General features: G+C 43.9%; 1 protein-coding gene across 3 annotated transcripts in view; it reads right to left on the bottom strand.

Annotated features, from left to right (window-relative positions):
• Positions 1–24,093, bottom strand: part of LEMD2 (LEM domain nuclear envelope protein 2) — a 241,448-nt gene that overhangs the window by 106,815 nt on the left and 110,540 nt on the right. For all 3 annotated transcript variants that reach the window (XM_069238854.1, XM_069238852.1, XM_069238853.1), the window contains exons 3-4: positions 15,812–15,887; positions 7,347–7,423 (exon numbers count right to left, since the gene is read on the bottom strand). In XM_069238854.1, the coding sequence (XP_069094955.1) occupies positions 7,347–7,423; positions 15,812–15,887 (153 nt within the window). The remainder of the gene's footprint in view (positions 1–7,346; positions 7,424–15,811; positions 15,888–24,093) is intronic.

Raw genomic sequence — 24,093 nt, 5'->3', positions numbered from 1 at the left:
AACCTCTTGTACACAGAGGCAAGGGACCCAAAACCTGGAGCAGCCAGGAGATTTGTCATTCCCCTGCAGTACAGAGAGTTCCTCCTAACTCTGGCACATGACATTCCTTTGGCTGCACATTTGGGCCAGATTAAAACATGGGAAAGGTTTGTCCCTCTGTTTCACTGGCCTAGGATGTCAGAGGACACTAAAGAGTTTTGTAAGTCTTGCGTGACCTGCCAAGCCAGTGGCAAGAATGGTGGCACACCAAAGGCTCCCCTTATTCCACTACCTGTGGTTGGGGTTCCCTTTGAAAGGGTAGGGGTTGACATAGTTGGCCCCCTTGACCCTCCTACTGCTTCAGGCAATAGGTTTATCTTGGTGGTTGTGGACCATGCCACAAGATATCCTGAAGCAATTCGTCTAAGGACCACTACAGCTCCTGCAGTGGCAAAAGCCCTCCTGGGAATCTTTTCCAGGGTGGGTTTCCCAAAAGAGGTTGTATCAGACAGGGGTAGCAACTTTATGTCTGCATACTTGAAGGCTATGTGGAAGGAATGTGGTGTAACCTACAAATTCACCCCACCTTATCATCCACAGACTAATGGACTGGTAGAGAGGTTTAATACAACTCTCAAAGGAATGATAATGGGACTCCCTGAAAAACTCAGGAGGAGATGGGATGTCCTGTTACCTTGCCTCCTTTTTGCTTACAGGGAGGTACCCCAGAAAGGAGTGGGCTTCAGCCCCTTTGAACTCCTATTTGGGCACCCTGTAAGAGGTCCACTAACACTTGTGAAGGAGGGTTGGGAACAACATTTAAAAGCTCCCAAACAAGACATAGTGGACTATGTACTTGGCCTAAGATCCAGAATGGCAGAGTACATGAAAAAGGGCAGTAAAAACCTTCAGGACAGCCAAGAGCTCCAAAAGCAATGGCATGACAAGAAGGCTGTTCTGATTCAGTACCAACCAGGACAAAAGGTGTGGGTATTGGAGCCTGTGGCCCCAAGAGCACTCCAAGACAAATGGAGTGGACCCCACCTAATTGTTGAAAAGAAGGGCGAGGTCACCTACTTGGTTGACCTGGGCACTGCCAGGAGTCCCCTTAGGGTGCTCCATGTCAACCGCCTAAAACCCTACTATGACAGGGCTGATCTCACCCTGCTCATGGCAACAGATGAAGGACAGGAAGAAGAGAGTGACCCTCTCCCTGATCTCTTTTCCTCCACTGAAGATGATGCTTTAGTGGAGGGAGTAGTTTTGGCAGACTGTCGTACTGCAGAACAGAAAGACAACTGCATAAATCTCCTTGGACAGTTTTCTGAACTCTTTTCAACTGTGCCAGGCACCGCATCTTGGTGTGACCACACAATTGATACTGGAGACAGCATGCCTGTCAAAAGTAAAATCTATAGGCAGCCTGACCATGTCAGGGACTGCATAAAGCAAGAAGTTCAGAAAATGCTTGAACTAGGAGTGGTTGAACATTCTGAAAGCCCATGGGCCTCTCCTGTGGTGCGTGTACCAAAGCCTCACTCAAAAGATGGAAAAAGGGAGATGAGGTTTTGTGTAGATTACAGAGGCCTCAACCAGGTAACAAAAACTGATGCTCACCCTATACCCAGGGCAGATGAGCTCATAGATACACTGGCATCTGCCAAGTATCTAAGCACCTTTGATTTGACTGCAGGGTATTGGCAGATCAAATTGGCTGAGGATGCTAAACCTAAAACTGCATTTTCAACTATAGGAGGGCACTACCAATTTACAGTGATGCCCTTTGGTTTGAAAAATGCACCTGCCACTTTTCAGAGGTTGGTGAATACAGTCCTGCAAGGGTTGGAAACTTTTAGTGCAGCATATCTAGATGATATAGCTGTCTTTAGCTCCACCTGGGATGATCACCTGGTCCACCTGTGGAAAGTTTTGGAGGCCCTGCAAAAGGCAGGCCTCACTATCAAGACCTCAAAGTGCCAGATAGGGCAGGGAAAGGTGGTTTATCTGGGACACCTGGTAGGTGGAGAACAGATTGCACCACTTCAGGGGAAAAGCCAGACAATCATGGATTGGGTTCCCCCTACAACTCAGACCCAGGTGAGAGCCTTCGTAGGCCTCACTGGGTATTATAGGAGATTCATTAAAAACTATGGCTCCATTGCAGCCCCACTTAATGATCTCACTAGCAAGAAGATGCCTAAAAAGGTATTGTGGACAGCTTGCTGTCAGAAAGCTTTTGAGGGGCTCAAACAGGCCATATGCACTGCACCTGTCCTAAAAAGCCCATGTTACTCCAAGAAATTCATTGTTCAGACTGATGCATATGAATTAAGGGTAGGGGCACTCTTATCACAACTTAATTCTGAGGGCTAGGATCAACCAGTTGCTTTTATCAGCAGAAGGTTGACCCCTAGAGAAAAGCGTTGGTCTGCCATAGAGAGGGAGGCCTTTGCTGTGGTCTGGGCACTGAAGAAGGTGAGGCCATACCTGTTTGGCACTCACTTCATTGTTCAGACAGACCACAAACCTCTACTTTGGCTAAAACAAATGAAAGGTGAAAACCCTAAATTGTTGAGGTGGTCCATATCTCTACAGGGAATGGACTATACAGTGGAACATAGACCTGGGAGTACCCACTCCAACGCAGATGGACTCTCCAGATATTTCCACTTAGACAATGAAGACTCATCAGGTCATGGCTAGTCTTATTGTCCTTCGTTTGGGGGGGGAGGGGGTTGTGTAGGAAAGTACCATCTTGCCTGGCATGTTACCCCCATATTTCACTGTATATATGTTGTTTTAGTGTATGTGTCACTGGGACCCTGCCAAGCAGGGCCCCAGTGCTCATAAGTATGTGCCATGTATGTGTTCCATGTGTGATGACTAACTGCCTCACTGAGGCTCTGCTAAGCATAACCTCAGTGGTTATGCTCTCTCTGCTTTCCAAATTGTCACTAACAGGCTAGTGACCAATTTCACCAATTCACATTGGCATACTGGTACACCCATATAATTCCCTAGTATATGGTAATGAGGTACCCAGGGTATTGGGGTTCCAGGAGATCCCTTTGGGATGCAGCATTTCTTTGGCCACCCATAGGGAGATCTGACAATTCTTACACAGGCCCGCCAGTGCAGCCTGAGTGAAATAACATCCACGTGATTTCACAGCCATTTACCACGGCACTTAAGTAACTTATAAGTCACCTATATGTCTAACCTTCACCTGGTGAAGGTTGGGTGCAAAGTTACTTAGTGTGTGGGCACCCTGGCACTAGCCAAGGTGCCACCACATCGCTCAGGGCAAATTCCCCGGACTTTGTGAGTGCGGGGACACCATTACACGCGTGCACTATACATAGGTCATTACCTATGTATAGCGTCACAATGGTAACTCCGAACATGGCCAAGTAACATGTCTAAGATCATGGAATTGTCACCCTAATGCCATTCTGGCATTGGGGAGACAAGTCCATGATCCCCCGGGTCTCTAGCACAGAACCTGGGTACTGACAAACTGCCTTTCTGGGGTCTCCACTGCAGCTGCTGCCAACCCCTCAGACAGGTTTCTGCCCTCCTGGGGTCCAGGCAGCCCTGGCCCAGGAAGGCAGAACAAAGGATTTCCTCAGAGAGGGTGTAACACCCTCTCCCTTTGGAAATAGGTGTGATGGCTGGGGAGGAGTAGCCTCCTCCAGCCTCAGGAAATGCTTTGATGGGCACAGATGCTGCCCCTCTCTGTATAAGCCAGTCTACACCGGTTCAGGGATCCCCCAACCCTGCTCTGGCGCAAAACTAGACAAAGGAAAGGGGAGTGACCACTCCCCTGACCTGCACCTCCCAGGGGAGGTGTCCAGAGCTCCTCCAGTGTGCCCCAGACCTCTGCCATCTTGGATTCAGAGGTGTTGCTGGCACACTGGACTGCTCTGAGTGCTTCTCCTTCTGATAGGCTCTTACCTGTCTTAGTAGCCAATCCTCCTTCCTAGGTAGCCAAACCTCCTTTTCTGGCTATTTAGGGTCTCTGCTTTGGGGAATTCTTTAGATAACGAATGCAAGATCTCCCTCTTCACCTTCTGCCAAAGGATCGACCGCTGACTGCTCAGGACGCCTGCAAAACTGCAACAAAGGAGCAAGATGACTACTAGCAACCTTGTATCGCTTCATCCTGCCGGCTTTCTCGACTGTTTCAAAGTGGTGCATGCTCTGGGGGCAGCCTGCCTCCTTCTTGCACCAGGAGCTCAGAAGAAATATCCTGTGGGTCGGCGGAATCTTCCCCCTGCAAACGCAGGCAACAAAAGACTGCATCACCGGTCCTCTGGGTCCCCTCTCAGCATCACGAGCGTGGTCCCTGGAACTCAGCAACTCTGTCCAAGTGACTCCCACAGTCCAGTGACTCTTCAGTCCAAGTTTGGTGGAGGTAAGTCCTTGCCTCCCCACGCTAGACTGCATTGCTGGGTACTGCGTGATTTGCAGCTACTCCGGCTCCTGTGCACTCTTCCAAGATTTCCTTCGTGCACAGCCAAGCCTGGGTCCCCGACACTCTAACCTGCAGTGCACAACCTTCTGAGTTGTCCTCCAGCGTCGTGGGACTCCCTTTTGTGACTTTGCGTGGACTCCGGTTCACTCTTTTTCCAAGTGCCTTTTCAGGTACTTCTGCGGGTGCTGCCTGGTTCTGTGAGGGCTCCCTGACTTGCTGGGTGCCCCCTCTGTCTCCTCATCCAAGTGGCGACATCCTGGTCCCTCCTGGGCCACAGCAGCATCCAAAAACCCTAACCGCGACCCTTGCAGCTAGCAAGGCTTGTTTGCAGGCTTTCTGCGTGGGAACACCTCTGCAAGCTTCTTCACGACGTGGGACATCCATCCTCCAAAGGGGAAGTTCCTAGTCCTCTTTGTTCTTGCAAAACACCAAGCTTCTTCCATCCGGTGGCAGCTTCCTTGCACCCTCAGCTGGCATTTCCTGGGCTCCTGCCCACTCTCGACACTGTTGCGACTCTTGGACTTGGTCCCCGTGTCTAACAGGTACTCAGGTCCGGAATTCCACTGTTGTTGCATTGCTGGTGTTTGTTTTCCTTGCAGAATCCCCCTATCACGACTTCTGTGCTCTCTGGGGGTTGTAGGTGCACTTTACACCTACCTTTCAGAGTCTTGGGGTAGGCTATTTTTCTAACCCTCACTGTTTTTTAGTGACAGTCCCAGCGTCCCTCTACAAGCTCACATAGGTTTGGGGTCCATTTGTGGTTCGCATTCCACTTTTGGAGTATATGGTTTGTGTTGCCCCTATACCTATGTGTTCCTACTGCAATCTACTGTAACTTTACACTGCTTGCATTACTTCCTTTTGCTATTACCTGCATAATTTTGGTTTGTGTACATATCTTGTGTATATGTCTCATCCTCATACTGAGGGTACTCACTGAGATACTTTTGGCATATTGTCATAAAAATAAAGTACCTTTATTTTTAGTATATCTGTGTATTGTGTTTTCTTATGATATTGTGCACATGACACCAGTGGTATAGTAGGAGCTTTACATGTCTCCTAGTTCAGCCTAAGCTGCTTTGCCATAGCTACCTTCTATCAGCCTAAGCTGCTAGAAACACCTCTTCTACACTAATAAGGGATAACTGGACCTGGCACAAGGTGTAAGTACCTCTGGTACCCACTACAAGCCAGGCCAGCCTCCTAAAATATCTAAGTATTTAAAACTGAGGTGACGAACGGGGATGACCTCCTTCCATGCGCTTGACGCACTGTCACCCACAACAGAACAAGTAAGGATCTTTCTTTACTTAAACGAAGACCAGAAGCCTTCTCTTAAAGACAGAGGAGCTCTAGTGCGCGTGGGCCAGAGGCCATCGGGTCTGAAAGGTACAGGAGGATATCTTCCGCATAAAGAGTGATTCTGGCCTCAGGGGACCCCTGCCACCGCTAACCCCTTATCTGCGCGTTGCATTTAATCAGGAGCACCAGTGGGTCAATGACAAGAGTGGAGGGGGAAGAGAGGGGAGGCAGCCTTGACGGATGACTCGTCCAAACTGACAAGATCCAATTAATCTTAACCTGGGCCATCAGGTGGGAGGAGGGTATACAGTTTTTAGCAGCCCATCTTGCTTGGGCATGACAGGTATGAGGTAAGACAGTAGTTGGTTAAGTATTTGGATTTATTAAGGGTATTAATGTGTATCTTAGCAGATCAGGAGGAGTTTCTTGAGACATGTTCAGCCGTGAGGAATGTATACTTAGCCGAATTATTTTACCAATGATGGTGCAAACATACAAAACAACATTTTAACATCCAGGCGGAAAATGCTGCCTACCCGTGTTACAGAAGACTAAAACTGGAGAATCCGTACATCATTAAGCATACTGTCAATGAGTCTATAAGTTGATATGGTGCAAAACTGCACCGAAGAGTCTTTAAACAAAGTTTTACAATGAAAGGTGTCCACATGCAGAAGGAGACGGCTGCATTAAGGCTCCAACTATATAAAAGCAGAGGGGGTATCTATTGGAACACAAGCTCCTGCTTCAAAAAGGAGGGGACAGGCACAGTCTGGACTTCCTCTATCAAGTTGTATGAAAACCACCATTTCTTCTCATATGATCTTCTGCCAGTACTTCATGGGCATGCTGAAGCCCAAAGCAGATACCCAATAGGTATTGAGGTATAAATAACTGATCAAAGGAGCAGCATGTATGGGGTGATGGCCGAGGGTAGCTGGCAGTCTTCACAGGAAACTAGAAGGAGTACCAGAATAATACACTACCTATTCTCTTATGCATCATATGTTTTTTAGGCATAATAACAAACACATAAATGATGCTGTGATATGCAGGGCATCTTAGTATCACGCAAACACCCAGCAACTGCAACAAGTACATTCGGATAAACGTAAGGGTGTAGCATGTCCCCAACACCAAGAGACTTTCTGTTTTAACAAAGCAAAGGGCATTTTATTCTGAAATTTTATGTTAATTTACAATCAAGAGCATTTATCTACTTTTGCCACAGACAGCCAAACAGTACAGTAGTATTTCACTTAGAGCAGCCAATAGTTTCTTGTTTGAAAAGAGACATCTTTTTCCCCAGCTATTTTCTAAGATAAACGTAAGCATGTAATAGAAGAGTACATTAAAGGCAATATGTGCAATAAATCACATTCAAATTTAACAGTTACAAATACCTGGGACATTGTCTGTGTGCAATGTTACAAAAGTCTTGAATTAGCAATATAAGAACATATTTCTCAGTTACGCATTAAACAAATCATATGAATACTTGATTAGGCAGCTGACCTGGACATCTCACCAAGATTTAGTGATGGAAGAAAGACATCAATGATAAAGAAGGTTTGATGACAATACTAACCGCCACAAATTCTCTAGCTTCTTCAACAGGAATGCATTTACTCTTTAACCGATCAGGATTTCCACACTCAAAGCTACCTAAGCAAAACAAGAAGAAAACAGACTAATGAGAGGACATGAATGACCCAAAGCACAAGACTGTTTGTGCAGAAATTGAAACAGGTCTGTAAATTTAATATTGTGAGTGCAGTATAAAATGAGACCCAAATCCCAAAAGGCTGCGGTTGTCCGGTACAAGGTCATTCTGAAGCAAAAGAAGGCTGTAACCACACAGCTTCAGTACAGGGGCTCTGATGGTTGTAAAACAGTAAACACTGGAAAAATATCTCAAAGCCTAATCCCTATGCAAGTAGTGCTCTAACCTATTTGAATGACAAAAATACCTAGCATGTGTAAGATGTAAGAGACAGAACGTTCTTAAAAACGCACAATTCGTTAATCAGCATCAGTCACAGCCAAGTACTACCAAATGAGGGAGCTAAGATGACGAGGAAGATGGACAAAAGCTGAAATAAAAAAGTTTAACTGCCATAGCCAATGCAGTCTTTATGAGGTCTCCTTTTTCATTCAACATTTTCAAGTCTTTTTTTCATTGCCTTTACAAAACCCATTCTATGATATACCATTTAGATTTGTTTTCTGCCAAAATAAGGTTTCCGATGAGCACAGATGTGTCCCTTGGAAGATTCTAACTTTATTTCAGCTTCTGTTTTCAAAATCAGTGTTCACTTTCTGGCTAGAATGTTTCACCGCTTTATTTTTTGAGGAATACAAACCTAAAATGGTCTAATAGCAGTGGTGTCAGAGAAACATGTCAAGGCTTAGCTAACTGTATTTACCCATACATTGTATTTAAAATAATATCTTCGAAATATTAAAAACACAATTAGGTCTTTCATTAAGATTGCGTGCAATGCATTCACCAATTTAAGATAGTACTACGAAATACCACGATTCAAATAAACTTGCGATTTTCCATACAATTAACTTTCTTTCATGAGACCTTCATAAGTGGAGCAGACAGCACCAGACCTGTCCCTGGTTTGATCCTGAGTGAAATCATTTTGCCTGCAGCAATTAGTGGCCAGCCAGGTTGATGGTTCCTGGTGCAGTAGCCAGAAGAAAACAACACTTACAGTTACACACCATAGAGACATGCATTTCTTACAACCGTTTACTGAACACAAGACAGTTTTGTAATAGGAAACATTAAGCGAGCATGCGGCCATTGCCTTACCCTGCAGTACAACTTGAAGGAAACCTAGTCTAAACCAAACTCTCATTTCTGGTCACCAGCAGTCACAGTTCACTTTCAATGTGTTTTTGTTACATTCCCGCACTTTGGGACAATTCTCACTAAGGGGTATTTTCAATGAAATCATAAGCCTAAATAGTCCTGCCCACGTACGTGGACCCAGGAGCGGTATTTTCCAAAGTCACGTTTTGTGTAGTATTATGTCTTACTTCGGAAATGCCAGGAGGCACACATGCCAAAAAGTAAACTTCTGTAGTATTAGGGCAAGCTATATTGTCGATTTCACTAATATACTTTAAAAGCCACTAAATATGAAGTGCACAGATTGTGGCAGAAACATGGCAAAACAAACCCACAAAGGATCTGTATTCTATGTTCACCAGATAGTTATGATCCCAGAAGATTTAGATACAGCAGCTCCGTCTCCGGGCACACCCTGAGAGAGCATGAGAAGATTCGCCTATATGGCGCCAAAGAATAGAGCAAAAAGAAAAAATCCAAGATTCACTGGCAGGAAACACATCTGAGGAGTCAGGAGAGGCTGCTCCCCGCTAACAGTGCTTCTATCTCACCTTGAGAGGATTCCCACAGACGGAGATCCAAGAAGAGAAGTCATGGTGAGAAATGACGTCCCTGTTCGCCGTACAGCACCTACTTGCTCTCCATCGAGGGCTGGTTCAACGTCGAGGGTACATACGACATCGAAGGAAAGAAATGGACATTGAGAAGTTCCTCAACGTAAAGACATCAGTCATCGCTGAGACATGGTTCAACATCAAGACACCCTTCTGATGTGGCGAAAAGGTGAGAGTAGCTTTCACAAATCAAAGTGTGTAGACCACCCTTGGAAACTGATTGAGAACTCCAAAGCTTACTCGTCATCTAGAATGGCTTCTCCAGTCATCATACCAGATTCTCCTCTTCCATAATCTGCGGTGCAACCTCCAGAGACACCTGCAAATCCTCCTCATACACCAATAATTCCTGCGCTAATTCCACTAGTGATGTCTCTGGGGTGTACGTAATCGTCTGCAACAATGGCACCTCCACCAAGGCGCTCCAGACCTCGGTCTTAACATATCAGACCTCGCCGCAGTACTAGTTCTTAGTCGCAGTCTCACTGTTGTCACTACTGCTCAAGGTCAACCAAACAACCAGGTTCAGGATGAAGATGGGATGCTACATCCCGATCTAAATCATTAAGTTCCTACCGCCCAACCACGCCCCCAGCCATTATTTTCCTACGTTTACGGACTCTTCTCCAGCGAGGATATCTCCTGTAGACATTAACATTTCATAGGAGTTTCTCATAAAAGTTACAAATAGATCAAATATTCCGCTGCCGGCTACCACAGCCTCTAGGTCTGTAGTATTGGAGACATTGCACCAATTGTCATTCTCAAGGCCATTTCTCCCTCTGGTCCCAAGTCTCACTGAACCGCCCTTGGTTCTCTTCCCGACTCCGGCCTCTGTCACTGCTGCCCCTCCTCACCTACAAAAGAAATACAGGCCTCCTGACAAGATCCAGTATTCCTCTATGTGGATCCCCCACCTGACTCTATATTGTTTCAGCTGCTTAGACGCTTCATGCCAAAGACCCTTCCTCCCGATAAGGAAAGTAAAAAAAAAACTGGACTCGGTGGGCCGACATATGTGGAACATCGGTTTTCACCATGAAATCAGAGAGCACTCCTGCTTCTATGAACAAGCCACTCAGGTATGGGACTCACCACAACAATTCATAGAAGACCTGCCCAAAGACAGACGCAAAGATTGCCAGAAAATAATCAATGAAGGCACAATGGTATCCAATCAGATCATCAGTGCATCCATCCTAGCAGTTCAATGTAACTGCCATGGTTTGGCTTTGTGCTTCTCCTCTTGGCTCAGACTCACAGGACTGAAACCTGAAGCACAACACAGGATCTTAAATCTCCCATCCTCAGGGACCACATTGCTTGGATCTCTTGGTGATGATAAGATTTCTCGCATTAAAATGGATCTAAACACTTTGCAAGTGGTCAGCTTGGAGAAGAGGAAGGAATATAGGAGACATTCTTATTGACCGTATGACAGCTGATATGTCCCTCAGAGGGGATTAAATCAAGAGGCAGAGGAAGTCAACAGCAATCTACATCAGCCATTAAAGCCAACACCGGTGAAAAACCTGTGGCAAGCAAGGAGTTCTTTCTTCCCTCTCCTCCATTAACACTCTGGTAGGGGAAAACATTACATTGTACCTGAAAAGTGAAAAATATAACCAAAAATGGATACTGTCTCAGGTTCGAGTATCCTCCACCAACAATGCCACCAAAGAAGTCACCTCCTTGTTCTCAAGGGTAACTTCGGAATGAAGTCTCCATTCTCCTGAAAAATATAGGCTGTGGAAAAGGTTTAATACCCCACAAAGGAATCGGAATTTATTCTGTTAATTTCTCGTGAAGAATAAAGGACCAAAAAAAGAGTTTAAACCCATCCTAGATCTGAAGAAAGCGAAAAAGTGGATTTGCACAGAACATTTCAGAATTCTGCCACTGCATAAGGTCTATCTCCAACTCCCTTGGAGAACTGGCTATGCTTTATAGATCTACAAAGTGCCTATTCACACATACTGACAACCACAAAGCATTGCATATTTTCTGGGGTTTACAGGGGGAAAGAGCCCATTACCTATATAAAATCTTTCCTTTCGGTCTCCAGTCTGCACACACAGGACCGTTTCAAAATGCATGGCGGTGGTTGTAGCACATCTTAAGATGCCAAAGTTATTTGTCTACCACTGTCTAGACAATTGGCTAATCAAAGCATCAACACATTAGCAAGCATGCAACATTAACAGATAGCTTTAGTCACCCTCAACCGTTTAGGACTGCAAGCAAATCACGAAAAATGTGTTTCCATAGAGTATGATCCCTTCCTGGAAACAGTTCTGGATACAGGAAACACAAAAATGTTTCCTTTGGAAGAGAGGTGTTTATCCATCCTTCAGAAATGTCATAATCTGAAGAGAACAGCCCATCCAACAGCAAGGCAAACATTGTCCCATCTAGAGACAATGGCATCATGCATCTTCTTAGTACTCAATGCACACTTCAATATGAGACCAAGTGATCCAAACAACTCATGCAGACTAATCAAACAATTGATGGCAGGACCTTTTCAAAATGCATGGCAGCAGTTGCAGCACACCCCAAAAGACCAAGGATAGTTGCCTAACCCTAGATAGACAATTGGCTAATCAATGCATCAATGTATCACCAAGCAAATCAATATTAACAGATAGTTGTTGTCACCCTAATCTGCATGGGACTGCATGCAAATCATGAAAAATTTATTGCATCTCAGTACAATATCTTCAATGCCTGCGAGCAGTTCTGGAAAAGGTAAACACTAAAATGGTTCCTTTAGAAGAAAGACGTTTATCCTTCAAAAATGTTGCAATCTGAAGAGAACAGCCAATCCAACAGTGAGGTAAATATTGTCCCTTCTAGAGCCAATGGCATCGTTCATCTTCTGTGTACCGAATGTACGCTTAAATATGAGACCACTGCAACAGTGTCTGGAAGATCAGTGGGATCAGCTCTCAGGCAAATGGAAAGACAACATGATCTTAACAACTCATGCAGAGTAATCAATTTCTGGTGTCCTTCAGAAAATCTGGATTTTCATCAAGACATTGCAGCACAGATAATGATGAATGCCTCTCTGTCTAGTTGGAGTACTCGCATGATCACCTTCAGATTCAAGGCACTTGGGACCCAAAGAAGCATTAATTACCACATCAACATTCCACCCTTGAGAGCAGTGCATCTAGCTCTAAATGACTTATTTTTGTCTTTCATAACGGACTCCCTCCTTGTTCAGACAAGACCATACAACAACAATGTATTACCTGAACAAAGAAGGAGGGATTAGATCCAGACCTCTTTCCCTCAAAGCACAACCTATCAGGAAATGGTTAACCTCTAAGGATCTCAGGATTACAGCTGTCCAACTGCCAGGAATCCAAAATGTTCAAAGGGACACACTGAGGAGAACCACTGAAGAGAACCATGAATTGGTACTATAGTACAAGTCCTCTTTGATATCTGGTGCAACTGGGTTTTCCTGAAATAGACGTCTTCGCTAATAGAGAAAAAGAGAAATGCCCATACTTCGCCTTGTTGTTTTACCAACAAGGCGCATTGGGGTATGCCCTAAGAATCAACTAGTCAGACACATTTCTTTATGTCTTTCCCCCAATTCCTCAATGCCAACAGCGATCATTAAGCAGACTCATTTGAAGGCCAGAATTATTCTGATCGCTCTTGAATGGTCCTGTCAGTGGTGCTTTACAGATCTTCTTCACCCCTCAGAACAACCACAGGAGGCTAGCACAAACTGGACCTACTTCACAAGTTGGGAGGCCAGGTTCTGCATCAAAAACTTCTATCCTTGAACTTGGCAGTTTGTCTTCTGAACTCATAAAATATGGCCATCTGAATCTTCCTGAAGAGGCCAGAGACGTATTGCCAGAAGCTAGAAGACCATCTACATAAATACACTACTGCTTTAGATGGAAGAGTTTCTGCATGTGGTGTGCTCAGAACAATACTGATCCTATCTCCTGCCACAAAGAGGTAATTCTACCATATCTGCCTCATTTGTGTAAAGTGAAGCTGCAATTTTCTTCTATTTCGGTCCATTTTGCAGCAATCCTGCTCTATTGCCTATCAAAAATGTCCTCTTCAAATTAAGGACTAACTGCATTAACAAAATGTATCCTCCTATCCAGAGACCATCACCTCCACGGGGTTGAATATTGTCATCTCATGCCTCAGTGGTAGGCCTTTTGAGCATACACAAAACGTTTCTCTACATCTGTCCAGAAAGGCTCATTTCTAGTCACTATTACCGCTGCACACAGCAAAATTCAGGCTCTATGTTCTGACAAACCATACGAAGTGTTCCAAAGTAATAAGGTAGTGATACGAATTCACCCCAAATTCCTTCCTAAAGTGGTTTCAGGCTTTCATCTCAATAGGCTTATTATCTTACCTACTCTTTTTTCAAAACACCTTATTTCTTGCAGACAGATCTCCACACACTTTCAATATCAAGTCCGAACTACTGTTTGTAAACTATGGCCCTTTGCAAACGGATTTTGCCACATCAAAACAATCCTTATCCGATAGCTTTTTGGACAAACAGGATTATGCAAGAGACTATCAGCACCATACCTGGAAAATCAAAAACCCGTTTAACTAGAGGTAAAGCGGCTACTGCTGCATTACTGTGAAATATTCCAATCCCAGAGACCTGCAAGGCAGCAGCTTGGAGATCTGTTCACACATTTACAAAACATTATTGTCTTGAGTCAGAACCTACAGCAGATGTCTAAGCAGCCAAGCTTTTCTGAGAAATACCTTTGTATGCCTCTTTCTTCATGGCTTATGGGATGAGTTAGTCATTCTATTCAGTGATTATGATTACCATACCACTGGATTCAAGCTAGCCTGGCTGATGAGGGGTGAAACCCCGAAACCGGTCCCAGGATGCTTGTTTCCGGTCCAGTGAGGACCTGGCTTGGCAGTTCGGGCTGGACTGTTCCCATGAGGAACAGGGTCAAGACTGATTTGCATATGGCTGGGTCCAAACTGGGCTGGCATGGGGAGCAAAAGAACGATGGATTAAACCCAGATCTATGACTGGGGGTGAGTGTTTGACAATGTTCAGCATTCCGTCCATCACTTGTTGTTTTTGCTTTGTCGCCCTAAGTGGGAAGGATATGCCCAGACGTGGGTCCCGTGCTTCCCATGCCACTGGATTCAAGCTAGCCTGGCTGATGAGGGGTGAAACCCCGAAACCGGTCCCAGGATGCTTGTTTCCGGTCCAGTGAGGACCTGGCTTGGCAGTTCGGGCTGGACTGTTCCCATGAGGAACAGGATCAAGACTGATTTGCATATGGCTGGGTCCAAACTGGGGTGGCATGGGGAGCAAAAGAACGATGGATTAAACCCAGATCTATGACTGGGGGTGAGTGTTTGACAATATTCAGCATTCCGTCCATCACTTGTTGTTTTTGCTTTGTTGCCCTAAGTGGGAAGGGTATGCCCAGACGTGGGTCCCATGCTTCCCATGCCACTGGATTCAAGCTAGCCTGGCTGATGAGGGGTGAAACCCCGAAACCGGTCCCAGGATGCTTGTTTCCGGTCCAGTGAGGACCTGGCTTGGCAGTTCGGGCTGGACTGTTCCCATGAGGAACAGGGTCAAGACTGATTTGCATATGGCTGGGTCCAAACTGGGGTGGCATGGGGAGCAAAAGAACGATGGATTAAACTCAGATCTATGACTGGGGGTGAGTGTTTGACAATGTTCAGCATTCCGTCCATCACTTGTTGTTTTTACCAATAGACAGCCCCAGAGAGAGGAAGAATGGTTTCTTACCTGTAATCCTAGTTCTATTTCATGGTAATCTCCATTGAAATCATAAGCAATCCTCCTTTCTCCCCGATGGAAGAGATAATGTTTAGCTAATACTATCCTTTTACTAAGTCAGAAAGAACAGTCAACTTTTAGTCAACTGCCATATGCAGGTCATGATGGGACACCAGAGGTCAGGGCACCCTTAAAAGAGCAATGTTCTATTGTATTTCTTGCATGGCTGCAGCCGTAACAGTTATATTGTCCTATCCTTCCCCATCATTCACTTAAGAGAATAAACAGGATTTTATGAAGGAGGTTTTTAAAATGCCACTTTTTTCGATACTTGGCGACTTTTAAATGCTGTGTGTATTCTCTTCCATCTTTTAAAGTAAATTAATGGACTTCGCAATATAGCCCGTCTAAGGCTGAACATTTTTAGATTTAAGTCACATGTACCTCCTGGCCTTTCTGAAGTAAAGCAAAGACACTACAAAAATTGTGACTTTGGAAAAGAGACTCCAGGGTCACCGTACATGGGCAGGACAATTTAGTGCTTATGATTTGAATAGAGATTCCCCTAAGAGTGAACTAGGATTACAGGTAAGAAACCATTCCTTTCTTCTCACCTGATCCCAAAATAAGAGGACGGGAGACAAACACCTTCCTTTAAAAAACAAAATAATAAAAAATAACAACAAAATCTGACCTGCTTGAAGCATTAAAAAGGGTTTAAATATGGTAATCCATACCAGGATAGGTTTCGGTCTGATAAACAACCAGGCTCCTCAGACATGTTTAATACTCACCTGCCTGTTTTGCCAGGAAGTTATATAGCTCAAAAAGCATTTGCTGGACGATCTTCTTCTGCTCTCTCTGACAGTACTGAAAGGAAAGAAACCTATATTAAATACAACTAAGTGTGTCTTTCCCAGTCAAGCAAGACTTTTGAACAACATGGCATCTACTTGAAAATAATTATTGAAGAAGGTGTCCAATGCCCAAACCCATTACATGCTACGTAAAGAAACAACTTCCAACGACTGCAGGGATCATACTTATTACAACATCAATTCACTGCAATGTGTCAACAAATGCATTAAAAAACAGAGAAAGGGAAGAGACAGACTAGCCCATTCTTCACTGTTATAATTAGAATACTGACTCTATAAAAGCATGCCCCTCGTGTGTTATGAATCTCAATTCGGAACAACCCTAAAGCAATTTTTAACTGCCTTCAATATGGTAATAGTCCACAGACCTTGTGGCTCTCTTATATAAAATCGATGTTCGAGGATTTGGGCCGATCCCTCTAAAATAAATAAATCAGATAATAGGCTGTTAGTTCGTGGGAGAGGCCCACCTCCTGTCTAGGTGTAGAGTTGGTACCATACGACCTCTTCTACGTTTTTCTTTCAGCTAGCAGTATAGTGAAACAGTCATCCTTTCCCCGTGAGGCAAGTCATCTGAGCACTCCTTACTGCATTTTATGTGTTTCTGTACATTTTATCGTAAGAAGGCAAAAGCTTTTTCAGTTCTTCTGCTCAATAGGCATAATTGTGAGAAGTGTACACCCACACTTATTTTTCTACAAGTATTAACACAACAAGCGGTATGCCTGGCAGGAAGATTTTTTTTAAATCAGTTGTGTGTCACTGTCAGTCTGTGATTGTTTTTTTTTTTTTAATGTTTTAACTTGTTGATGTGATCTGTATGATTATATTTCATAACTGAATAAAGTTTATTATGACTACACACTTCATGCAAAGGACAACTGATGACCCACCCCTGCATCCTGTGCTTTATACTGTGAAGAAAGACTATATACTTGTAACAAAGATTTCGCAAGGGTCCATTTTACCACAAATGGTTGCCACAAAGATGTGAATACCCGATAGAGAAATGTGCTGAGAAAGGATTGGTTCACCTTGAAATATTTGTGGCAAACTTTAACTGTACCGGGCTTTGGCCTAGCCAACTGTCTTAAAGACTAGATAAAATCAAATCTACTTTGCATATCTAGTGTTTATCGAAGCTCTGCTTACCAGTGTAAAGAAAGGACTGGGCCACAGATGGAATTTAGGGCCCTTTTTCTTAAAGCTATTTGGCTTAAATTTCTAGGACTAAGGAGAAAATCTATGCTGCTGAGCTTTGCTGGAGAGGAGACAGACTGCTTTGTGCGCTTACAACCTCCCTTGCTCTGCCTGAGCTTGAGATATGTTGGTACAGCTATAAGATGCTTTGCGTTGCTAAGTATGACTAAGATCAGGTTCGAAAGCCTCGCCGGACCTCAAAAGAACAACCGAGCAGCCTGTTCATTGAAGTACTGCAGGCCCAAGGCGAACGTGACCTACGCAAGAGGCAACCCATGAAGTGGTCCATCACTGTTGTGAGGCGCTGCTTAACCAAGCAGATGTGAGTTATGAGTAAGCTTGCGAGTGGAGCCCAGAGTGGTGACCCATGGAACGGCTGCAATTTGACGTGAAGCTGTACTACAAGCTGGCATGCCAGGATCCATAACTGCAAGCAGCAACAACAACACTGTCTCCTTAATATGCCCATGACTGTCTGTGATCCATGCAGCTCCTTCCACAGCCATCCTCTGTGACTGCGAAGGCACAGGCCTGCTATCCACTGCTGAAAGACTGTGTGCTGCCACTGCAGTTCTCCCACCACCAAAGACCACAGGTCCCAAACATTGCAGGACCTTCAATCTCCCTGGGAGCAGTGAATTTACGTGAGAGAATATGAAAATAATGCTATGGATCCAGAGCAGTACAAAGTTCGAAAGTAGGCATTGTGTTTGGTTCACCCTAGAAACAGTTCATATACCTTTACCCGAAACTGCCCATGAATTGCCTTACTTAACCTAGAAGGGGGTGTTGTGTAGCCATGTTAGTAATAGCTTCATACACATTATTTTTACTAGGCCTGCCGCTGTGCACTGTAACCTAGATATATGTTATTCGGCTTCATTTTATTTTTGTTTAAGTAGCCACTTTTACGGTCTTGTTTTATTTTCTCTATCTAGCTGTTTTTGCCTAGGCCAGCACTCTGTTCTCAAACAAGACATTCTTGCTCACTCTGTGCTTCTTAAGGCTGCAGTAAGATAGGTTGCCGATGAACGTGATATAAAGTTTTGTCTCTGAAAAAACACATCCTTACGTAGGGACATTTTCTCAGAACATCAGCTGTTTTATTATAATAACACTTCCTTGTCTCTTACATGTTAGAGGGAGATTCCAGCCAGAGAACCATGACTGTATGCTGATTGCTGGATGCTTCACTACAGCTGCTAATGCAGACATCAGGCTATTGCTCAGGTATGGGGGATGATGTCTTCCCAGGGGAACCTTAAGGGCAGAATTAGAGCTTAACACACTGTGCTCTATTACAGTCTAGGTAGGAATTAGTCTAACGACTGTAGTGACAATATTGTAGCTTTATTTCTATGCTTTCATCTCCTTGTCACAATTTCAATCTTGTCATGCTGAATCGTCCTGGTTATTGCACTCCATGCTTTGCGATCTAAGATGCAGTCGCTTCCTTAAATCAATATTGATTTAATATACTGCCTCTGTTTGTCATATCAATGAGACTAATGTAACTGAGAGAAACGGTTGAGGCCTGAGTGACCACGGCTTCCCTGAGAAACCAATTATGTCATGTGCTTGGCTGCCCAATCATCCCTGCTCTTGGGTAGAGATGAGGCACTGCTAGTTAGCCGGAGCAAAACCCGGATTGGAGCAATAGGTGTCACCTGTAGTGGGCCAGGCTCAGTCTCCCACACCACAGGTCGATTCTGTAGCTCAAAATCCGGTGGTCTCATTAGGATAATGAGAGCCTACGTGACAGTGGTAGGATTGCATTTCTGTCCTTAGTAACTCAGTGTCTTGGACAGTCTTAAAGATACTGCCCTGTTTACTAAAAATATTAAGTGTTATTCCTTACAATGAAAAAAGTATCACTGCATGGGCAACCTATTTTTTATGACTAATACACAAACTGCCAGACGTACACGTTCTTTGTTCTAACAATCTCCATTCTACTCTACAACCTTCACAATTAAGTAAGCGCAAGGCAGTAGCACGAAGACACTTTGTTGTCTGTATGAAAACACTTGTGTGGAGTGTGTCTGTAGGTAGTTAATGATCAAACAGGGGGAAATCATCATGAGAACCCCAACATAACTCTGTCTTATAGCGGGATAGAAAATATTGTGGTATAAACCCTTTTACAAGTAGAAGCAACAGTGTTTTCTTTTAAACAAATCTAGAGCAGGTTGACTAGAATCCCAGTTCAGATGCCCTTCTTAAATTGCCCTCAAACCCAAATACACATTACTATTGTGAACATTTCAAGTTAGGAGGATAAAGCAGGGGTTACCTAGACCCTGGAAATGGCTACTATTCATAGGGTGACATACACATAAAGGAATAAACATGTTGATCAATATACACAACACACATTAGGCAGTAAGGGTCTCAATAGACTGGGCCTGTAGTTCTTAAATCTTGTGATGTGAGGGGAGAATTTAATAATGTCAACTTTGACACAACTACATACAATTTTGGCAGAATAACCAATACTCAGGAGATAATAAAAAAAGTTCTCTGTGCTACACAATATTACAAACGTAAAAAACATAAAACCTAACAAGCATTTGCAATGCAATAGGTCTCACATTTGCTTGAGTAAGAGCAATTGGCATTGTAAATTCATAACTGGACTTTTTTTGCCATATAAACTGGTCAGCCCTGCCTCAGAATTTCATCCTATCCTGCCATTTAATTCCAGTCACCCTGCAGATAACTAAGCACTACCACTTACCTTCTTCCTCTATCTGCATCAAAAAATGAAAATTTTGCCATTTAGCATCCTAATTTAAATCTGCCATGCCAATTCCAATCGAATACCACTTTTACCACCCCACCATCAGAGTTGCCGGCTAACACAATTTCCCAAAAAACAGACACAAGAAAGCCACAGAGGATAAATAAACTAGAAGGGTCACTCAAACATAACAAGAGTGTTCAAACAGTCATAGTGTAATATGGATGTTACGTTGGCCTGAATCATGGTCATAATTGTAATATGGAGAGATTATTTAAACACATACACTTATCATATAAATCTTTATCCGAAATAAACATTTGGCATTAGACTGTAATGCTTAAAACGGCCCCTAGAGAACACCACAATAAAAATAGCATTCGGAAGAAGCATGCTCATGTAACCACACGGTCAGCCCTCAGACAGCATAATCAAATGAAAAAAGAATGGGAGAAAGTAATGCAGTATAACCATATATTTAACCCCTAAATGGCATAGTGCATTACACATTTTCAAGGTTAGCAGGGCTACTGCAGTGATATTACAAACAAGGCCAAAACATAACTTCTCCCAGCTGTAAAACAAACATTCAAGCTACGAGAGCATTTAGAATGACACTCAATGGTGGGAACAGTTATTAGCTTGGGGTCCCCACGAACGAGACACAAAGAGCAAGTTGTTGTGAACGTTTTGGTGGTGTCCCATCGTCGTAGGACCACCACAGAATGAGTTATCAGCAAAAATGTTTTGTAAAATGAATGCCTTGGAAAGCATTATGGGGCGAATTTCCCGAATGCGATGAATATTGTAGTATCAGCTCTCCCGCTGTGCCGGGAGATCCACTTTCGCTTTGTGGATTTCTGCTTTAGGTAAAGCATTTAAAAATTTAAAGTGCTTTAACCCGTTCGCTGCCAGGCCTTTTTTTGACTATTTGGTGCAGTTTGCGCTTAGACTCTCATAACTTTTTGTCCACAGAAGCTACCCACGCCAAATTTGCGTCCTTTTTTTCCCCCAACATCCTAGGTATTCTAGATGTACCCAGAGTTTGTGGGTTCCCCTGGAGGAGATCAAGAAATTAGCCAAAATCACAGCAATTATTTTTTTTTTTATTGGGAAAAAAAGCTGCAGAAGAAGGCTTGTGCTTTTTTTCCCCCTGAAAATGTTATCAACAAAGGGTTTGCGGTGCTAAAAATCACCATCTTTCCAGCTTTCAGGAACGAGCAGACTTTAATCAGAAAACTACATTTTTCAACACAATTTTGGCATTTTATTGGTACATACCCCATTTTTACTATTTTTTGTGCTTTTAGCCTTCTTCCAGTTAGTGACAGAAATGGGTGTGAAACCAATACTGGATCCCAGACAGCTAAACATTTCTACAAAGTAGACATAATTCTGAATTCAGCAAGGGGTCATTTGTGTAGATCCTACAAGGTTTTCCTACAGAAAATAACAGCAGAAAAAATAATATTGAAATTGAGCTGAAAAAAACAGCAATTTTTTCCACGTTTTACTCTAACTTTTTCCTGCAATGTCAGATTCTCAAAAGCAATATACCGTTACGTCTGCTGGACTCTTCTGGTTGCATGGTAAATAGGGCTTGTAGGTTCATCAAGAACCCTAGGTACCCAGAGCCAATAGATGAGCTGCACCTTGCAATGGGTTTTCATTGAATACCGGGTATGCAGCAATTAATTTGGTGAAAAATAAAGAGTGAAAAATAGTTATCAAGAAAACCTTTGCATTTCCAAAATGGGCACAAGGTAAGGTGTTGAGAAGTAGTGGTTATTTTCACATCTCTGAGTTTCTGGGGTCCCCATACTAGCATGTGGATTACAGGGCATTTCTCAAATAGACATCTTTTTTACACACTGTCTTACATTAGGAAGGAAAAAAATGCAGAGAAAGACAAGGGGCAATAATACTTGTTCTTTTATTCTGTGTTCCCCCAAGCCTCCCGATAAAAATGGTACCTCACTTGTGTGGTTAGGCCTAGTGCCGCAACAGGAAACCCAACATGGAAACATCACATTTTCACATTGAAATCTGATGTGTTTTTTGCAAAGTGCCTAGCTGTGGATTTTGGTCTCTGGCTCAGCCGGCACCTAGGAAAACCTACCAAACCTAGGGTAATCCAAGATGGGGTGACCTGCGGGGCTCTGACCAGGTTCTGTTACCCAGAATCCCTTGCAAACTTCAAAATTTGGCAAAAAAAATTCCTAAAAATAAAAAAAATTACTTTTTCCTCACATTTCGGTAACAGTTCTGGAATCTGAGAGGAGCCACAAATTTCCTTCCACCCAGCGTTCCCAAATCTCCTGATAAAAAGGGTACCTCACTTGTGTGGGTAGGCCTAGTGCCCACAACAGAAAATGCCCCAAAACACAACATGGACACATCACATTTTCCCAAAGAAAACAAACCTGTTTTTTTTGCTAAGTGCCTAGCTGTGGATTTTGGTCTCTAGCTCAGCCAGCACCTAGGGAAACCTACCAAACCTGTGCATTTTTGAAAACTAGACATCTAGGGGGAATCCAAAATGGGGTGACTTGTGGAGCTCTTACCAGGTTCTGTTACCCAGAATCCTTTGGAAACCTCAACATTTCGCAAACAAAACAAAAAAAAACTTTTTCATCACATTTCAGTGACAGAAGGTTCTGGAATCTGATAGGATCCACAAATTTCCTTCCACCCAGCGTTCCCCCAAGTCTCTCGATAAAAACTGTACTTCACTTGTGTGGGTAGGCGTAGTGCCCGCGAGAGGAAATGTCCCAAAACACTATGTGGACACATCAAAATTATCAAATACAAAACTACCCGTTTTTGCTAGGGGGGGGCACCTGCGTTTTTGTTCAGCAGCCATAAAGGGAAACCTACCAAACCCAAGCGTTTCTGAAAACTAGACACCCGAGCGAGTACAGGGAGGTGTGACCTGCGTAGATCCCCCAGTGTTTTCTTACCCAGAATCCTCAGCAGACCTCAAATTTGGCTAAATAAAATAAAAATCACATTTTTCCCACATTTCTGTGTGGGATCACCACACCGGGACACATTTCCTACCACCCAACGTTGCCCTCAGTCTCCTAGTGAAAATGTTAGATGTATGTGGGCCAAGTGCCTGTGACAGGGAAGAGACAAAAACATGTCGAAATTGAGGGGGGACCAAAGCAGGTCCAAAAGGGTAGTTTGGAAAAAAACATTTTTAGGCTGACAAGAGGGGCAGAATTCTTATTGGTATAGATGAGACAATGCTGGGTGGTAGCAATTTTGTGGATTCCTGCAGAGTCCGGAAGGTTCCATCACAAAAATGTGGGGAAAATGTGTGATTTCCAGCAAAGTTGGAGGTTTGCAGGGCATTGTGGGTAAGAAAATGGTGAAGGGTGCATGTGAAGCACACCACCCTGGACTCACCCTAATGTTAGTTTTCAGATGTATCTAGGCCTTGTAGATTTTTCTACATGGCAGTGTCCCAAAATCTAAAAGTGCAGCCCTGACCATTCCAAGTGGGACGATTTTGAGAGTTAGCCAAGCTCTCATAGACAAATGTAAAACCAAAACCTAAAATAAACTAATGTCCTCTTGCTTGCCGTGCGATAAGATGTTTTAGTGTGGAGGGGGAGAGGTGAAAGACTGTTACCCCCTTCAGTTAGGGTGGGGGCATAACCATGCCCATACTGGTTGGTAGCCACCACCTCACCATTTTTTTAAGCTCCCTGGCATCTAGTAGGCTTTCTGCACCACCCTCCCCTCCCCGGGGAGTGGATCGGGGGTAATTGCCCCATCTGCCTACCGGTGGGCAGAATAACTTTGTCCCCATTTACTTGGGGTGACGGGATGGCCATACCCTCAACCTCTTTATAAAAAAAAAGAAAATCTTCTCTGGTGGGCTTTCTGCCCTCCTTGGGGGCAGATGGAGCTCACAAAAATAGGCCTATATGCCCCCAAAGGGGGCAGATACGCCCAACAGTAATGTGCCCCCGCGGGGCGTGACCCTTGCCCAAGGGGTTGCCCCCCCCAAACAAAACACACACACCAATCCCTGGTGCCTAAGTGGTTTCTACCTCCCCTTGGGTCAGATCGGCCTAATAGAAATAGTCCAATCTGCCCCCAAGGGGGGGGGGCAGAAAAGGCCTAAAATAAATTTGTCCCCCAGGGCAACGACCCTTGCCTAAGAGGTCACTTCACTTGCCTGAAACTGATGCAAAAAAATAAAACTCCCTGGTGTCCAGTGGTTTCTGCCACCTGAAAGACAGAACTA

Source organism: Pleurodeles waltl, chromosome 6, assembly GCF_031143425.1.
Source record: "Pleurodeles waltl isolate 20211129_DDA chromosome 6, aPleWal1.hap1.20221129, whole genome shotgun sequence".
Classification (NCBI taxonomy): Eukaryota; Metazoa; Chordata; class Amphibia; order Caudata; family Salamandridae; genus Pleurodeles; species Pleurodeles waltl.
Note: the sequence above shows the minus strand (reverse complement) of the source record. Positions and strands in the feature narration are given on the sequence as shown.